The 20,134-nt window shown below is 36.9% G+C and overlaps 1 protein-coding gene across 1 annotated transcript in view; it reads right to left on the reverse strand.

The window, feature by feature from the left end:
- Positions 1 to 20,134, reverse strand: part of PLEKHG7 (pleckstrin homology and RhoGEF domain containing G7) — a 1,339,509-nt gene that overhangs the window by 943,889 nt on the left and 375,486 nt on the right. The window contains exon 2 of the mRNA XM_044087653.1: positions 3,053 to 3,805. Coding sequence (XP_043943588.1) covers positions 3,053 to 3,742 — 690 coding nt within the window. The 5' untranslated portion in view covers positions 3,743 to 3,805. The remainder of the gene's footprint in view (positions 1 to 3,052; positions 3,806 to 20,134) is intronic.

Consider the following 20,134-nt stretch of genomic DNA (forward strand, 5'->3'; position numbering starts at 1 on the left):
GTGAGGGGACATCCTCCACTGTCATCTCATTGCACACTCCATCCTTACACCTTGCCAGGTGCATGCAGTAGGGACAGGGAAATTAAAAGGAGAAAACTATATTACCCAGCCTTGAAACATCCCTGATAGCTGTCTGAATGATGATCCCTCCTGGTCAACCCTTGCCAGATGATGAGGAATGAATAAGCTAAGTGGTCATGAGGTGACTGATGATTGACAGAGAGTGAAAGCAAAAAGTACAAAAAAATAAGAATTATGTGATATGAACAAAAAAATCGACAGTCTTAAAGCACAGAAACAAAACAGTCTTTACTAAAGGGAAACTTCCCAGAAGCAAAACAGAATATTTACTCAGTCTTAAATCAATCAATCAAACTAACTAGGGTTTTTTTGCAATCTTAAAGTAAACAAAACATCTCTGTACTATTTTATGTTCTTGCTTGATTCTTAACACTCAGTTCCAAAGTATATGCACAGCCCAGACATAAAATAAAAGTACTGTGTTTGCATTAGTTAGACAGTCTGCAAAACAGTATTTTAACAAACTGATTGGGACAATTTCCATAAAAGAACAGCCCCAATTTACACATTTTTTTTTTCAGAATGGAGCTCGCAGTAGCAAGAATACACACTTCCAGCCATTGGCAGAGAAATTTCCAGAAAAGCAGGAATCTCTGATAATTTCTTTGCAAGCCCCAAGTAAGTCAATGCCAAAGATCTAGCTTTCTTTCATAAAAAGGTATGCAACAGTATGTAATTAACTCCCTGGTAGTCCCCTGCTTTCACTCACAGATTACTCCGTTTTAGAGCTCCAACCCCACCATTTTACCTAACAGCCAAGTTTTAGCTTACTCAGTAATTTAATCCTTTAGCAGTGGTAGAGTGGTTAGCATTGTCACTTCACAGCAAGAGGTTCTCTGGTTCAGTTCTTGGCTGGACCGCCTTCTGTTTGGAGTCTGCATGTCTTCCCTGCAGCTGAGTGAGTTTTAAAGACATGCAGGTAGGGGTGTGTGTGTGTGTGTGTGTGTGTGTGTGTGTGTGTGTGTGTGTGTGTGTGTGTGTGTGTGTGTGTGTGTGTGAAGATTGGGTGCCAGGCTGGCATCTTAACACCATAAAAACTCCACTGTCAATCAATCTGCAGACCGGTGATCCACTGTGGTGACCCCTAACCGAGAAAAGCCAAAAGAGAAGCTACTGTACTCTGGGAGTATAGGTTACACACAGGCTAACAAAGCTGACTAAAACATTTAAGTCCTGACAGCAGTGCCCTTCTACCTATCACATGGTTACGTAGGCTGGTCATGGATCTCTTTTCAGATAGGAGTGTTTCAGTCTCATTTTGTCAAGAATAGAAATGAAAAAAATATGTTACAATTATAGAACAATATACAAAAAAAAACTTGTAAATCAGAGCATTCTGGGAAATACAGAAGTATTTTTGCAGGAGGCACAATCCTATTGCAACCCTAGTGTGGGGACTTCATTTATACCCACCCCATCTCTAAATACTTTCAGAGCTGCATAAGCTCAATGTAAAGAAAATTATAAACAAAAGCTCATATTTGCTCTTTATTCTTAGTTAATTGGCCATGGGGTTATTATTTAAATGCAGCACAAAATGTCTGAAGAAGGACCCAGTGAAATCACTCACTTATAACAAAGCATGCTCAATAGTTTAAATACCAACCAAACAAGGTATGATAAATTCAGTGTTCTTCTAGATCAGTTACAATATCTGTGAGTTATACAGATAAAGACGGTGACTTTCCTGTACAGGTGTTAATCTAACTTGGCTCTAATAAAAAACATCATACTCTTGGAACTATTGGAGAAAATGCATGGTTCACATCAACAAATGGCATATTTTCAGTCTGTCGTACATTACATAACCTGGACCCTGCCGCCTCCAATTACTTTCCTGAGAAGTGTAAACCACAAATAAAGCCTGCTGCTTCTTTTTACCTGAGACCTTGTTTAGCCTTGCCCAGCTTAGCTCATACAAAGGTGGTTATGGAGGTTCATGAAATATAACTTAGGATATGTTAGTGTAACTGGTTTGAAAGTCAAATGTATATAAGATTATTAACAGATTTCTTCTTTCATATGAAAGAAGTTTAGAATATGTATTTTAGTAATTTTATATATATGCACATGCATATGGAATCAACTATATGTGTGCATGCAGTTAGTTCAAGAGGACTGTATTTAAGTGTTTTTATTAAGAGATTTCATCATGTGATTTTTATAACACATTTCATTTGCTTTCGGTAGGAGTGAAGGTATATTTCAATGGATTTTGAATGCTTTGTAATTGTTTTCAAGTCTGAAGAAACAACCTTGGAGACGCGAACGCGCTTACTTTGTGGGATAAAGAAGTACTTTTTAAGCTATTTTCAGTGGTTTGCTTCGAATGTCGTGTAGTACCTGCCATCCTTTGGTTTGAATCTATACAGTTTTTGCATGGAGGTACAGTACCCCTGTAGTGTTTTCTTCCTTTTTTCTTACATGAAATATAACAGGCATCATGTCCTTAAAAAAGCCCAGTGTTCCTCTTTGCATCTGGATCTTTAACTGGGGGTTAATTAATAAGAAGTACCTTTTTAGGAAAAAAAGACAGTGTACTTGAAATACTTGCTGGAGTTCAAAGTATTTGTCTTTATATCTCATTATCTGCCAACCATTATCATCCCATGGCAATGTATCTTACAGTGGTATCCACTATCATAAACAATAAAATGTATCTTATGGTATATGCCACTACCTCTAAATATAATACTAACAAGTACAAATCTGGAGAACATTAAAATGGTAAGTCTCAAATCACTGAAGCACAAGTACTATATAAGAACACAAGAAGCTTAATGTGTGCTTGCATAAATGGACAGAGAGACAGCTTAAATAATTCCCATTCAATAGAGTTATATTTTAACATTTCTGAGAAAAAAAATTGTGAAACGATTCAATTATATTCCTGTGAAAAAGTCAGATATCCTAAATACTGTAGGTGGTACAGATGTGCTGCATTAAAGGGAAAATATTTTTGCTGACATACCTGTACATCCTTTTCCAAGATTTCTGTACTTTGCTCGTGTTTCTCTTCACAGATCAAGGATGGCTGCTCGTCAGGTACACTCTGCTGATGTCCTTGGGTACAGCAAGTACCATTTTGATACTGATTTTTAGTTCCATCAATAACCATACCAGAAAGCAAGGAATCCACTGAATTCTTGTTATCTGTCTTGCTCTCTTCAGAACACGACTGCTGGTACATTTGGCATTGTGAAGATGACACATATTGACTTGAAGTTTCAGTTTTGACATTCTTATTTTCTTTCCTAGGATTTATTTTATTAATATTATGCCGACTTCCAAATCTTGAGACAGCAAAGTCTGATGATGAACTCAGGATAGTGGAGCCTTTTCTCAGTCTTCTCAGAGTTGGGGAAGTAGAAATCCTGGCAGGGGCTTGTCGATTAAACAAGAAATGTGTGTTGTAGTGTTCAGGGGGATCTGGATTGGAGTCATAAGATGTTATAATTAGCTGAACTGGAGGACTGACAAAATCAAAATGTCCAGAGTAACTGCTGGTCCTACAGTCCTGATTTTCTACACTGAGCAACATGGATTTGGAACTCAGAAGGTTTGTGCCGAGTTCTGATCGTAAGCTGTTGCTACATGGATCCCCTGTCTGTTGTGGCTGTGTATATTGTTCTGTCTGTGCTTCACTGCTACCTCCTTCCATGGCTCAAAAATCAGCATATGCCACCTCAAATTGTTAAATCTTCTTGCTGTAGCATTATTGTGACTGGATAACAAAATAAAACACATAAATACAGAACATGCACATGTAATAGCATTGTAATAGCTTAGCCATTCATATTTACAACTTCATTTTATACCTCATAAAAATGTCATTTGTGACTGACACACAAATCTAGTGAGGTAGCTTAATCAGAACAAATTGTCATCCGAAAAATTGTTTTAGTGTTGCTCTACTCATAATTTACGATGTGAAAGAATCTTCCTTGCACTTTCATTTATCCCCACATAAAATATAAAATGATTCTTAAATTAATGCAAGAAAGAAAAAGTTAATGCTTCAAAACTAAATTCTTGGAACATTCCAATACCTGGCAGCATGTGACTTGGGTCAAGAAGCACATAGTTTTAAAGATTTAAAGATTATCACAGATGTGTGTTTACAGCAATCAGAAAAACACTGAAGTCTTTTGGGAGCATTTTAATTATGATGCAAGTAGGCATACTTACCAGGCTGTGCAAATGAAACAAAAATAAGTTACATGCTGATAAACATGACTGTTATGGATGCTCAGTGGCATGATTAAGTCCTGATGCATTTCTGTTGTAGTACATCTTCACTTTTCTTAGCTCCCTTGTATCTTAAAGAACTACCGGCCTGGTATTAGCTTGCCAGAGCCTTAAATGCATCTAAGGTGGGGCTGTTGGAGAATCTAAAAGTGCAGCTTAAGTTCTTAGGTGATCTTTGTTTGCTTTTCAAGGGCCACATATTAACATCCTTCTGCCAGTCTGACAGCGAATATCATTGATCCTCACCTCTTTTAAACCATCCTTTAAAATACACATATTTAATCTCACATATGAGGTTTAACTTATGGTTTTCTCACAACACATAACTTGATTCAATTGTTTTTATTTCTGCTATAGTTACTGTTTAATTTTGTTATTAGAGGTTAATGTGCTTAATTTGATTTATTTCATGATTAGGATTACACACCCAAATAAACCTGAATTAAAAAAAATAATCTGTTAGAATACGAAAAGCAAACATTCTACGCATTCAAAAGAAGAATGTTCAGTGGTTTCAGATCTGCAGGTTTCAAGGAAGATGCAAAGCGTTATAAAATGGATTATAAAAATAAAGATATAACAGCTAATGTCTCTGCTTTTAACTTCCCCATGGGCTGCCTGTAATAATGGTCGGTTGTTCACAACAGCCTGGTCAGTGGTTACTTTTTTATTACTGGGTAACAAAACCTTCAAGCTTTGATGTCAAAGTGAGGGTACTTCAGAGAACATTTCAAGTAATCACTGACCAAGGAATTGTAAGCCACCACCTAGCTACCAAGCAATTATCAACAGTCACTTAACTATATACTATGCCTTACATTTTTCTCAAACTTGCATATTAGGGCAAACTGACAATAACTTTCTCAACATGCACAATTAAATAGATGAATGTATAAGCTACACATGGAAAAAAATACATTATAAGATTCCCAGAATACACATCATTTCACTATATGAGTTCAAGACTATGCTCTGGTCAAAGAATAAATCGCACACATAAGGATGGATGGATGGATAGATAGACAGGTACATTAACAAACAGAGTTTTAAGTGTATAAGATGAATAACTTGTGGATAAGTGGCTCACAGATAAGCTGACATAAAGATCTCTGACCACAAAATATTAATTCTCTGAGGTTCTGTCTAAATATGCTCTTATACCACTGCATCTCTAGTTATATGATGGTCGCATTCAGTTTTCACTGCTCCTGGCATAGGGTGGGAGCCATCTTGAGACATTAGCAGCTCTTGTAGAGATAGCACATTAATCGCTGCTATTTCTGTTTTCTATACAGTGAGATCAACTGCACCCACCTGTTGATTTTTAAGACTACAAAGAGCTGGGCTTGTTTTGTTTCCACCATGAGAAGTTGCACTGAACATCTGTTACACCAGAAACAACTCAAGAAAGTTCGCGTTTTTTTTGTATTTATTCACTGCACTTAAATTTCTTTTCTATTTTGCTGAATTTAATCTACTCTACTTGCTTTTTTTTCCATTTAAATAACTGTTTTCATTCTTTATAATTGGATTGCATCTGGCCTAGTGGGAGTGCCATTTTGAGCCTATAGTGGTTCTAGCAGTGAGACCACATAAATTACTGCTATTTCCAGGTAACTAAGCACCAAGTGGTCACATTTATAACTGCTTTTCATTTGCCTTTTACTTTTTGCTATTTGCTATATACTGAAATTAGTTGCACTCAGTTGTGCTGAGCTCATCACAGCAGTAGTTATAGCTATACAGTGGTTATTGTGTGCAGGTGAAGTTTTCCCTAAGTCTTTACTGCAAAAATCCTTTTTTCCACATTCAAACATTTAATAGGTGGCTGTCTCTTGTCTGCTCCAGGCTGTATGTGCTTGTGCGGAGTTGCACTGCCTTATTACTAGCTGCGCTGGTAATATCCTATATGGCCACTTATTTTCATTTCCTTCATTTCCTCGGTGTAAATGTAATGTCTTATATGTAGGTCATTGCAGCATTGCTGGTGGAAAGTCCTTAGTTCAAACAATAAATGTTATATTGAATTTCACTTCAACGTGTTGCATTGTCAAGCTGGCAGAGCATTTTTGAAATGTTTTTGCCCTATTCTCTGCTGTAATATAGCTATAGACTTAGCATATATAATTTAGTAAATATGGGAGTGGAGCCCCCTACCACCACACGTGTGGTGCAGATGAGCTTACCTCTTGCAAAAATGTTTGTCTGATTATAGGTTTTTTTGAATCACAGTTTTTGGTATTATATTTTGGCAAGCATTGATTCAAACAAGTCTGATTTGGTAGTTAAATTAAATAAAACAGCCCTGGACAGCATAAAGAGACAGCAAACTTCCTCTCCTTCTGTTGCCAGCCTTCTAGCATTTGGTATCTTATGACAGTGTAATTTTCTCATGCTCACTGTAAATGAACTCTTGCTTGACTTAAAAGATTCTATCTGTGAGCGTTATTACAAGGATAGAACACATGTTATCAGGGTCAGTGATGCCTTCTCAGTGAAGGAAAAGGTGACAAGTGGAATTTCCATGGGTATGTATTAGACTCCCTCTTTTTTTGGCATTTATTCCTGTAACCTAAACACTGACAAGCATTGTTGTAAATAGGAGGTTACATGGTTACAGGTTGTTAAATCAACCAATGATACTATTACCCTTCATGTAACTAATGTGCTGCACCAAAAAATGGACTGAAACTGAATGCTAGGAAATTAATAGCATCTCCTTCAACAAACAACAAATTCTTACTACCTACTGTATAAATGACACCTCACTCTCCAGTGAGTCTGCACTCACAGAATTGGGCACCTAGGTTGATGGCCTCCTCTCCTATAACCACCATGTAGTAACTGAAGTAAAAAAATCCTTCTATACCACACAATTAATAACAAAGGGCATCTCGTTTAACTTATTATAGAATATAATGCACCCTTTGGCATAAAAAAACTCAAAAAACACAGATTCCTAACCAAAAGAATTTTAGACCTCAGAAATCTTAGTTAGCAGGGAAGGCAGGAATCATGGTCCCCTCACTCTGTCATATACTCTCTTGAGAGGAGACTTGTGCATTTCAACAATGGGGTGCACTTTCATTGTTATGATTCAGATACACTGATCTTCTAGTTAAATAAAAACAATATACAGTGATTAGTCATCAGATGAGGAGGTTTCAGTGCAGAAAGTTACCTAGTTAGAAAGAATGCAAGGAATGTAAAGCTCGCCTTTAAAAGCAAATGATCTATCAAGGCTTCACATTTTCGATCTTTAACTTAGGGTTCTGCTGTAAAATTCAAACCAAACAAATCAGAGGAATGAAATTTAACACCTGTTAAAGTATAAAACACTAATGTGCATGGATTCATAGAATGTATCAAAATAGCATGCCCTTAAACACTTTCATTTACATGGAGGTATGACATTAAATGTTAACTGCTTACACAGAAATCTGAATGACATGTGTAAACAATTGCAATACTTAATCACATAAAATCTATTATTCAGTCATCACTGAGTTTGTTAATCATTGACTAAGAGGAAGGAAGAAACATGAAAATGATACCAGGAAAAATGATTTATTAAAAATCTGAGCAAACAGCACTTTAAGCAATGTTTTTCAAACCATGAAACCAGTTTTACTAGTGTATTCAACATACATGTGGTTTTAACCTTGAAATAAACATGACATATAAGCGTGCAAGGAAAATTCACACTATGACTTCAGGACATGACTTCATTTGCAACTCTGTGTGTTTTAAATGGGCAGAAAATTCACTAATAAACAATGTGTACCTTTTAAGTAAAGTGACTTGGAAATCTCACATTCTCTGTGATGAATCTTGAAAGTATGTTGAACATTTTCTAGGTGGACAGATATGCAAAACCTCTTTCAAAAAATGCTTGACTTGAGGAAAGGTAGGAAGGGGGGAGATCTAAAGTCAGACATACAGAAATGGCGGTCAAATAAACCTTGACAGTGCAGTAAGTGTGAACTACAAAAAAAAATAATTTTGGAGTTTACATATTGGTATGTTAAGCACCAAAAAGAAAACTGTGTTGCATACAGTGCCAAGCAGGCTACAGATGTGGAACTAAGAACTATACGTTCTAGAGTTACAGGTGTTTTGACCCACAACTCAAAACATGCCCAGGAAACAAAAGTTAATATGGGTTCTGCAGGAAGATCAAACTCTTTACCAAAACTAAAATGGGTTCACTAGGTCATCAGACCACTTAGCACTCATTTATCTCTTGGGTCACTATAATAGTAACCATATACTTGTAGGCAAAACGGTACTTTTCCGTTATCGGGGCAACACTTTTTACGCAGTTGATGAGCTCAGAATCCAGTCACTTGTTAATATAACCACGTGTGTAAAAGTATTTTACCGCATAATATTTAAAAAAACGAGATATCATTTCTACATTTTACACACACCTGGTTAAAAGACAAGAGAAGGCACTGGCTTTCAGCTCAACAATCGCGTGTAAAGTATTTCTCCTTCCAGCGTACCAAGCGAGCAAATGAAACATAAAGAAATCTCACTTAAAAGTATTAAGATGTTTGTAAACGAACACAACATAATACAGAACACCATGGCATATCACATGCATTCTAAGCATGGAAACTAAAACGTAATTATTTCTAGAGAACGGAAACAGTAGTCTTTCAGAAAAGAGTTTGTCGCGACGTTTTGAAAATGCACAGAGATTTATAAACATGACGCAGAACATGATATTACACTTGCATCTGTAAATTCAAGTGTCAAACAGTACTACAATAACTACCGTGTTCATACTTTTAATCTACTTACACGTCAAACATATATTGACCTCCTCACTTTTCTGTGCAGATTTAAAGTAGAATTTCAACACTCTTGCCATGGAGGACCAGTTACAGGTCATAGTTTCAAAGAAGAAAAGCTCCCGATACAACACTGTTTTCAAGCTATTCCCCTACCTTCCTCCCATTGACAGTTTTAGGCCTCAAAACGAACCTTACAGCACAAAACCAACATTGTAGTAGGAAAGAAAAGACAACAACATCTCAGCAGAAAGGCACATGGAACTCAGTGGTCATAAAGTATAACAAAAAATATTAAAAGTTTATCAGGTATATTTGCTGTGGATGCCTACATATGTGAGCACGGGCTAACACTGTAAGTGCTCTTTACATGTGTTGCCCCGATAATGGAAAAGTACCAGCAAAACAAGTCATTCAGTAGTTGTGCATGGTGTGCTGTGGAATGCATGTAACTATGATCACAGCCTTCTCTATTTCTGCACCTGATTCTCAGTTGCAATTAGTGCTATGCACAAGCTTGCTCACTTTACATATTGCAACCATGCCTCAATATATGCTCCTTGAACAACACACCCCTTGTGGCATGTTCTTGCCATGTTTTTCTATGTTCCTGGATGAAACTACCCCCAGCCACAGGCAAATGGTACACAGCCATACAAGTGCACTGGTTCCCAGTCAGACATATGACATGACATTTATCTAACCTACACTGATATCCACCATAGAGCTTGAAACTGTTGCTGATATACTTTATCAGAAAGGGCTCCTTTAACTTTGAGATGCTCCATGTCTTGCACAGCATTGTGCAAAATGATGACAATGTTTTATATTATGCTACAAACAGCCAGTTAGCTGGTTCTCATGCTAATGAAGCCAGTTAAAGCCACTGGCCATGAGTCACAGTCAATGCACTTTGCACTGCCCATGCATGTTGGTAGGAGATGTGTATGTCATGGTGAACATGAAGCATGTGATCGACATGTTGCTGCATACAGTATGTGTCTTCCCGCAGTGTCATGGTTCAGTACTGCTGCCATGTCCTAGCTCCTGGGTGCATTGCTACATTATATTACACATGATTCAGAAACCTTTGCCCATATTCACACTGTTACCATTTTGCTCATTGAGTAGACCAGATTGAGTAATCATAGCTAATTAACACTGAAAGGAATGCAGGACTCTTGTTTAGTATGCCTAGGAAAGTCATATTTTCCTTTTCTTCCTGCAGAGGAGCACATGCTTGGCCATTATGATGACCCACTGGATAAAGTAGATGCCTAGCATGAATTGGCATTATTGCTAACCAATCCTACTGACATTGCCCATTTGGGTGAGCAATGTTAAAATCACTACAGCAACCTGAAATGGTGCCACCCTCAACTTCTTCACCTATGGGAGGCAAAGGACCAGAAGAGGGAGACAAAAATGTGGTGCAACCATTACTTTTTCAGTGTAGCTGACTTCAACTTTCTTAACTGTTGTACATGTCTGCAAAACAGTACAGTCTTTACTTTTTGGCAAAAGAGGAGTAGCAACTCAACATAATGGGAGTGCTTCTCCAAGCACTTGGGTGTATATGTGTTTTGCAGCAGACCACTTCTCATCTGCACTGCTGTTATTTTCACACGTATGCCTGATGATCTTTTCCCATTCCGTCACCCTTCTGAATGCCCAGCTGTGCAGGAGGAGAAGGAAGACTCCACACAACTTCAGTTTCTACCAACCACTGTCTCTCAGCAATGCAATGTGAAAGCTCTTCTGTTGGAAATGACCTGGAGGAGACACTGTTGCCTTCTGTGCCTGCCTCTCAGGAAATGGGAGAAGGCTAATCTCTTTGAAAGTGGAGAGGGTGTCTGTTGGCATGAGGTGTGGAGGACAGTGACTGACAAGGTGCGTGAGTGGTTGGATACCCATAAGGGAAACATCACATGCCTTCTGCAACCACTGGTGAAGTTATGTGAATGGCAGGCTCCCACCAATGGAGATTTCATGGAGCAACAGGCCCATATGATTTATCATCCACATGAGTGTTGCCTGGCTTTTGTTGGCCTGTATGCTTTCCCCCTTATGTAGAATTCCCCATTCCTTACATATCATTCAACCCTCCCTTTCACCACTTGTACACTGTCTGAATGTATGTATTCATTCACTGTCCTCGCCAACTTTTGTGTGTACTCCATCATTGTGTGCGTGCGTGCATGTGTGTGCGTGTGTTCTACAATTGCTTGTCTGCCCTTATTGCCTGCTCTCCTAACTCCATCGTATCCTTCATTACAACCACCACCTACCCATCCTTTCTTTTTTAAATATAAAAAGAGTCTCATTCCCCACAAAATAACCCTTCCTTCCCTCCCAACCTTTCATATTGCTTCTTTCCCTTTTCCTACTTTCCTATCTACTGCATTTATTCCCCATGTATATGCTGAATAGGTTGCCACTATGCTATGCATACCCACAATGCTGTGCTAGCCAGAAGCTAGTTGTAGATTAATGCTACTACATTGCACATGTGAGCACTCATCACCTGGGCTGTGTTAGGTCGCCTTAGCTGGAATGTCTATCACATCTAGCACTTGTGCTTCTCTAGAACTGCTCATGTCATACTACAGCCAAGTGCTGTTTATCTTATTATAGGTTCTTAGCATCATTAGTATTTCCTAGGCTATTGATCTGTGAGAGTTTTAAGAAGCCTAGTCTTACATTCCTGTGGTAGTCTTAGCCCTTTTATTTTGCATATGAATAACTCCGAGATGGGCTGAAGAAGGATGTGTTGGGACACTTACATGTTTTCCTACACACATGTCGATCACATGGGAAGAGCCAGTGTTGCCCTTAGAGTTGCCACCCCTCCGTTTTTTTTCTGGACTATTCGGAAATCAAACTGATTCTCTGGTAGTTTGGAAAACACTGTACAACCTCCAGTATTCTGTTTTAAAAAGGAAACAGACTATCGGAGTTTGTAAATCGGCTGATTTACTATGCTTTTTTACAGAAAAGCATAGTAAATCAGCCGAAAGCAGGTAGCAGGAACAGAAAAAGAGGGCGTTTCGTGCCAGGTGATGTCATCCTGATGCCATAAAATGGGCGGAATGTGAGAGGTAGAGGGGGGTGGGACAGGCAGGGTTACTGGTGATGCGGGGTGTGTGGCTTTACTCCGGTTTTAGTCACGACGAAAGGTGGTAACCTTAGTTGCCCTCTGTGTATGCCTCTCAGGACACAGAAGGCTAATCTGGAGAATAATCTCCAAACAAATGAAAAGAAAGCAGAAACTAGTATAAAAAACACAGCAGACTTAACAAACTGCAAACTTCTCTAGCCAAGGTTTAATTTATTAAGTAAACTAATATAAACCAAATGAATAAAAACATAAAACATAAAAAAAAAAAAAAAAAAAAACATAAAACATAAGCAGTTTCGTCTCAGTGTTTGAAACTTCATTAGATAATCATGGAAGCATATGCACTTCCCTTTATACCCCACTTACTATCTTACCCCCAGCTTGTGACTACTCATAACCTCATCTATAAAGCTACAAACTGTCCATCTCTGTCAACTCTTTTCCAGCCTTACAAACCAAACCGACCCCTCCAGTGAACCCAAATGCTGCTCCTCCACATTATTAACTCCAACAGTACAACTGGTGACAGTCTTTTCTCAAACTATGTCACCAGAGCATGGAACATCATACCTCTCTATCTCTCTAAAAATAGCACAATGTCTCAAACATTTTAAACAGAAGCTAAAGGTACACCTGCAGAATCTGTGACTCTACTCATGTACGAAACTTGGAAAAGTACCCCTAGACTACACCAACATTCTATACTTCTTGCTAACCTTCAACTACTTCCCTCATCGTTTTCCCACAACCCTTCCTCTATATCCCCTCACCCACTCACCATACTTGACTACTACACCCCCATTTTCCAGCTCACAACACCTTTCTTATATTCATCTACAGAGTATTCTTTTTCCCCTCCATTCCATCCTTCTTCACACTTTCAATCACTTCTAGTCCTTCTCCTTCTTTGATCAAGTTTATGTCTATTTTATGTCTTTATTATGCAAGTGGTTTACTGAAGAATACAATGCTACTGGTCCACTGAAGTTTAAGTCTTTATATATGAATTATGCTCATCGTCTTCCTTTGCTCAAAACAATAACCTGTACCTGTACCTTGTACTGTAAGCAATAACTCCATTACTATGACTTTTCAAAATAATATTGAATGACTTTTCTATACCAGTAGAAATTTTTACTTACAAAATGTCTTCATTCACTAGAATGCTTTTTTTTCCTACTGTATATATAAATGTTTATGTAGTATGTACAGTTTGGAGCTTTTCTCCCTAGGACTCCGCTGAAAAAGGGAATCTGCACTCAGTTTGACTTTCCTGGTCAACAAACGCAATAAATAAATATACTTTACTGTGCAGTCAAACAAAGTATGTTATGACCACAGCTCTCAACCTTCCATCTCCAGAATGTGAAGCACTATCTCTCATAATGTGGAACAAACAGGAAAATTTGGAATGCCTACTAATAGCTTAACATATTCAACTAGGAAGCTCACAGGATGGTTAAAGTGTTCTTTTATACTTAGAAAAAGTTATTTCGATGAATTAATATGATTCAGTGTTATTTATCATGGATATCAGTGAAAACAATTATTGACAATAAATGTATGTCAGAAGCTTTCAATGTAGAACAATGAGGAATAAGGGATTTTTAAGACTAAAAATGAGGAACAGTTCTCTTCATGAGGTACACATGCTTAAAAATCACAGAAGACTGCTACCTTACTTTGAAAGTCACCTAGATATCTTTTGCAGCTATACAGAGTGAGTGAGGGTCACTGCATGTGCTACTATGACCCACTGCTTCATAAGATTACAAAGAGTAGACTTTAATTACATCCTGCCAGCTCTTAATGTTACAGTGCCTAGCAAAACTACAACATTTAGCTTAGCATTCTTTACGCAGTTAGGGATGTTTTATGAGTCCTAGTTATGAAAATACTGACTACAGGTATGCTTTTGCTGAAAATTACTGACATTGTTTACATAATTTGATTTAAAGTCATACAATACTCTAGACTACATTAACTAAATGCTGTAATAAATATTTGTAAAGATGCAGTCCATTAGTCCAGCTGTGCATAATGACAATGCACTGCTGGACCAGGTTAATTGCTTTACTTTAACATAACATTGGACAAAGGTAACTAGTGTTTTACATTATTTATTATAGCTGCTACCAAGTTTTGAATATGAAATTTCACACAATGAAAGCTGAAGTGTATGAAAAACACTGCTGTATTCAGGAAACATACTGCAAAGAAAGAATAATACACACCAAGGTGTGGTAATCAGAATGTACACATGAACATGGCACAGCAGGTAGGTGTATGGTGAATGCCACATGCCATGGCAATTTTTACATGTGGTGCAGTAATTACATGAAACAGGAACAGACAGCAACAGGGAACACATAGGTTATGCTGGAAAATAAATGGAGGGTATGGATAATCACCAGGTACCATACATGACACCACAAGAAGACAATCCATGGAAGCAATGTGTGTACAATGGAAATATTGCATTTTGTCATCCAAATCTTACAGCATGTAGAAAATATCCAGATCTATGTATATCATGGATATAGCCATGTATATTACTGTGCATATATTTTTTTTTAAAATACATTTATTTTGTACAGTGAGATATGTTAAAATTTGTTTAATTGACACATTTATCATGGTGTATGGTTATATGTTTTGTTAAATGCCTGCTTTTCTAGAATTTCTAGTTGGCTATTTTTTTTTCTTAAGCCTGTTATCCCAGAATTGTTTTAATAATGATAATAATAATAATAATATAAAACTTAGGACAGGATTCATACATAGGCCTGACTGTGAGCAGTAAGGTTGTGTCAAAAAGTGCCTGTTAGCATGATACAGAAACCAACAATTATAGAAACATCAATCACATTGAGTTAAGACCAAACAGAACACTTAGAGCGCCACCACTTCAAAAAACCTAAATGCTGCCTGAGCATTATACTCCTCTCTCCATTCCTTTTCCCAGTAGGACTAATGTTTTCCACCTCCCTCTAGAAGGGTTTTTATCCACACTTATCTAACATCCCCACATTTTACAACATGATTTCTTTACTCCCAGAACACATTGTGTAGGTATGGTACATACACCACTTCACATTTACAGCACTGGAATACTAACTACTGTCTTCTGCTTACTGCTTTGAAGTATTTATAGCCAGTTATGTATGACTTTATGTACCAGTTTGAAATGGAAGTATTTAATGTCAAACTAAAAATGTATTTAATCTGAAATTAGAATTGTTTAAAACATGCTTGTTTTCCAATAGTCCATTCATGGCTGAAATAAGTCTCCCATAGATAAGTACATTACCTTGATCATAAAATACAAATAAAATAAATAAAACATAAAAGAATTAAGTATTCAAAGCACAGTGATTAGCTTTGCCAAGCTTCTTTAAAAGAAGTATCTACATAGTTTGATTTTGGCAGCGAGATTTTAGAACCACAGGAAACCAGTCTTGATTACAGAACATCGCCAAACAAAACTGAAGCATCTGTGAGAGTCACTTACATATTGACCTTTTACCCAATGAATTTGGAAGCAATGCAGAAACAGCTGAAAATGAAGGTCCACTGATACATTTGTACAGTACTTCCTGATTTACTAATGAAAACAGTGTAAGCTTAGTCATACTTCTCAACATCTTAGTGCAAGAATTCTGGACAAAAGAATAAACTAAATAAATAAGAAGAAAATAATAATGCAGGGCAGAGACCCACAATCCGGGACATATTTTAAATATTGCTCTAACAAACTTAGAAAGTTGCTAGAATAACAGGTTTTGCATTAGGATGCATTTCTGAACAATATGATTTCTGAAACTGACATTTCTGTCATTTTTAATTACTTCGGTCCTCGATGATTTGCTAGAAAAACACAATTCTGTGAAATACTGGACAACTAAGAAGCATGCGCTTAATTGTTCTTGCTCATATATGTGGTAGTAAAAACAGATCTTCCAGGGAATTAAAGAATAACACAAAACTTTGGGCTAGGCTTATAAATGCCTTAGGGCAGATAGCCTAGTATAAACCTATGAACCTATGAACAAATAAAATGAATTGTGTTGTTACTAGATATCCACTTTAAAATATTATTGTGGTCACTATGTTTTGCTGATGGGAAAGGGTGTGGAGACATATATTGTTTTTTTCCTTAAGAGTTTGAGAACCTTTCAGTGTTCTATATCATATTATATCAGATTACTTCTGATTAATATATTATACTGGTTGTTTCTGCCTTGTACATAATTTTGCTTATTTACTTAACATATTATGGAGGGGGAAGCTAATGTATACACCATATCAGGTAAGGAGGAAAATAATTGCAATTTTTACTTGAATCTCTAAACTGCACATTGATTCATTTGAGCTAACAGTTCCTGTTTTGTGGGCTTGTTATTTATTATATGTACACTGAGATGGTTTTATGCAGAGGTAACGCAACTTTCTAATCTGTTCAAGTCCCCATCCACAATGGAGAACTGAAAACTGAATCAATACTAGCAGTTGCTTAACACAAACATACTACTCAACCTCATAGTGCAACTACCTCTCAACTGTCCAGATTTTCGCAGAATGTCCAGATTTTTGCATCATGTTTTTGGTCCATTTTTCGTAAAATTGTGGTTTTCTAGCAAATCATTGAAGATTTAAGTAAAAAAATAATGACAGACATTTGAGTAGAAACGTCATACCCTTAGGAATATTCATGCTGTTTATTATATCTACTTTCCAAGTTTGAAAGGGCAGTATTAAAAATTGTCCCTATTTTGGGCCTTTGTCCCCCCCTTAATTATTTATGGCTTTGTCCAGATTTCTTGCTCTAAGAGGTTGAGAGGCATGCTCTGAACAGTTGAAAGGCATGTTATCTGTGACTAACAAACTATAGGATTCCAATTATGAACTGAATAATAAATAATCAACTTCAGCATGTTTTAAAGAGACTCAGTGAAACTATGAAGGAACTGGATGCTTGTCAAACAGGAAACATGCGATATTCTGAAAGCAGCAATGTTCTTATTTTAGTATAGTTCAGTGGAAGCTTGGTGCATTAACATCAATGAAGACCACACAGTTTAAAAACAAATAAATATCAGTGTCACAAAGTTCAGTTTTGGATGTAAGAAAAAATAATAACAGAACCAGATCTGTGTCATTTTCAAGGTTAACAGTTTCACTATACTACCGAAGGATAATATATTAGGTTACATGCAACTAGAAGTAAGAGAAAAAAAGACTGGAAAGGGAAAAATAAACCTCCCACATGGTTTTGCAGAATGTGGGTTAAGGAACAACAAAACCAAGTAGACAAGCATTATATTACCAACAGTGTGCTTAATAATGCAGACCACACAGTATCTCTCAGAGAATGCAGATTGGTAAGTGCCTGGACTTTGCACCTACAAAAGGAGGAAAGAAATAATTCACTGGTCATCAAAATTTCTGAGTGCTGCAGTGCAAAAAGCTATTCTCAGCTCTTGATGAAACCATTTACATGTGATTCCTTTGCTGATTTATCAGCAAGCTGTTCTATCAGTGAAATAATCTTTCCTTATGTCCTTTAATTTTTACTTGCATTTTCCCAAACAAGAGATCGTGATCTGACCTACAATCTGCAGCACTTTACACATGCATATCCTTCAGCCTTGATTGCCAAGTTACTTATGTATATTTGACCTAGCTATATCTGGGTAGGAGTGCTGGTAATGTCCATTTCACTTTGAGTATATATTCTTGTGACTAAAGAATATACTCCTGGTTAAGGCACTTTTGCACTGGATTATATATGCTGTTTCCCATCATTATTCATATTAGGGGCAGAGTCACACATTTCACTGATAATATTCAGACCCTTCCTGTTACTGCTAGTCTGTGCGGTGAAGTCATCAAACAAAAATGTGACATCATAGCATAGTACATCATGCAAACTGTCTTGCAGCAATTTATTCATGGAAATGTTCTGTCTTTGTTTGTAGTCGCTTCAGTTTGTATACATATTTTATGTACTTTTTAACCCGTGGCAGCACAAGGTGTAAAACTGCTATGTGAAAGACCCTTTTAAAACTGTATTCCAGGATTTGCACATTGAAGAATGATTAGTTGAACTATCTTTAAAATAATATACATTATTAATAATTAAACGTGCAGCTCAAATGTTCAAATGTTATTAGTATACATAAAGATAAACAGAAATATACAACTCCAATGACATCTGCATGTTTGTAAACCTATAGGGAATGAATGTGTACAAAGGCCATGGCAGTTCTTATTCTGTAAACAGGCACTATGTAGGTGGTTGCACCCCCTCCTCTGCCACCACCACCACCTCACATCCACACTATGTATGATGATACACTTAACAGGCAACACATTTCAGAGAAAGGAAACACTTGCCCAGTTTTCTAGTGGAACCTGGATTTTCCTTTCTCAAATATTTAACAAGTCTCCTTTTGGTGTATTCTGAATCTAGTTCATTGTTAAGAAAAAAATAATGTTAATGTGTTTTATGGAAACACCCTGCACTGATAGCAGTATCAGTCAACTGTAATATTAGACCTCAAGGAATAAAAATGCATAATCACAGTAGCTACTCAGATCACTGAAGCACAATTCAAATTTTGCTTGGATGAACTCAGCTTAGTGAAAGTGGCCTTTTTTTGAATATTGTTTACTTTTGCTAAGATGAGAAAAACTATGTTTTGCACTCTGAGAAATGAACTATTCTATAATTTCTAACACATTTATTGTTAGGAATACAAACACAGTTATCGTTTAATGTTCATGTTATAGCAGACAAAAACAATGTAATTTTGGTTCTCTTACAAGCGCTTATGTCCCAAGTTAGGGATTCGAGAATCTTGTAGTTCAGATAGGCTGTCACTCAAACTTAAATATGAGTATGTGCAAACAGTTGTAGAGGAAGTGAGAGCGGGCTTAGGGGAAATCAGCGAGGACTTGGATTTGGAACTGGATGAGAGTTTTAGGGTTAGAGTTAAGAGTTAGGGCTCTGGCAAGGCTATACAGTTTTATAGTGTCGGGTGTTGGGAGTGCTAATTAGTTACAGGGGATAAGGTAAGTAGGAGTTACAGCCCTTGCCTTTTTTTGAGCAAGTGGCAGTGAGTAAGCTGCTACCACATTGGCACCTGTAGTAGATATATAACTTCACTGAACACAAGCATCACTACCCTCATTCAGGATGATATTTGTTTGTTTATTTACTTATTTATTTATTTAAGTTTGATGACCAGGGAAGTTCACTGGGCCAAGAAGAGCCCATTTTCAGTGGATGCCTGGGCAGAAAAGCTCCACAATAATTGCAAGTTACATTTCGCATGTTACAAAAGGACATAGTTTATACAGCTAATTAAACATTTACAGAGAAACTCCATGATATTTTACAATTGTTCCACTCTAAATACTAAAACCTTGCTTTTAAAACAACAGCATTGTTAGTTCTTTGGCTTGTCATCATTTTCTTGCTCTTTGGCATATTTGCTGGTCACTTTCTCATCTATCGTAGGTGTAAAAAAACTGTCACTTTCTCATCTGACTTGCTAATGATACTCCCCTAGTACATATCCTGTTTATCCTTATATTGCAGTCATGACAACCATTTTTTAGGTTCTTCTAGTGAGCCTCATCTACCATAATTCTACTTTTCATATCTACATTTTTATTAATTATCATCATAAAATTCTGACAAGTAGGTTTAATTGTGAATTCTACCTGCACGTTAAGATTTTTTTCTCTACTATCTTCAAATTGTTAATCAGCATTGGTAACCCACTTAAAAGTAAGAAGAAACAATCGTTTTGTTAATTCAACCTTCCTACCAAATATTTCTTCAAGCATATTTTACAATACCTGTTTAAAATCTGTCATTTATTTA

The sequence above is a fragment of the Protopterus annectens genome, chromosome 11.part0, assembly GCF_019279795.1.
Source record: "Protopterus annectens isolate FY-2018-M chromosome 11.part0, PAN1.0, whole genome shotgun sequence".
Classification (NCBI taxonomy): domain Eukaryota; kingdom Metazoa; phylum Chordata; order Ceratodontiformes; family Protopteridae; genus Protopterus; species Protopterus annectens.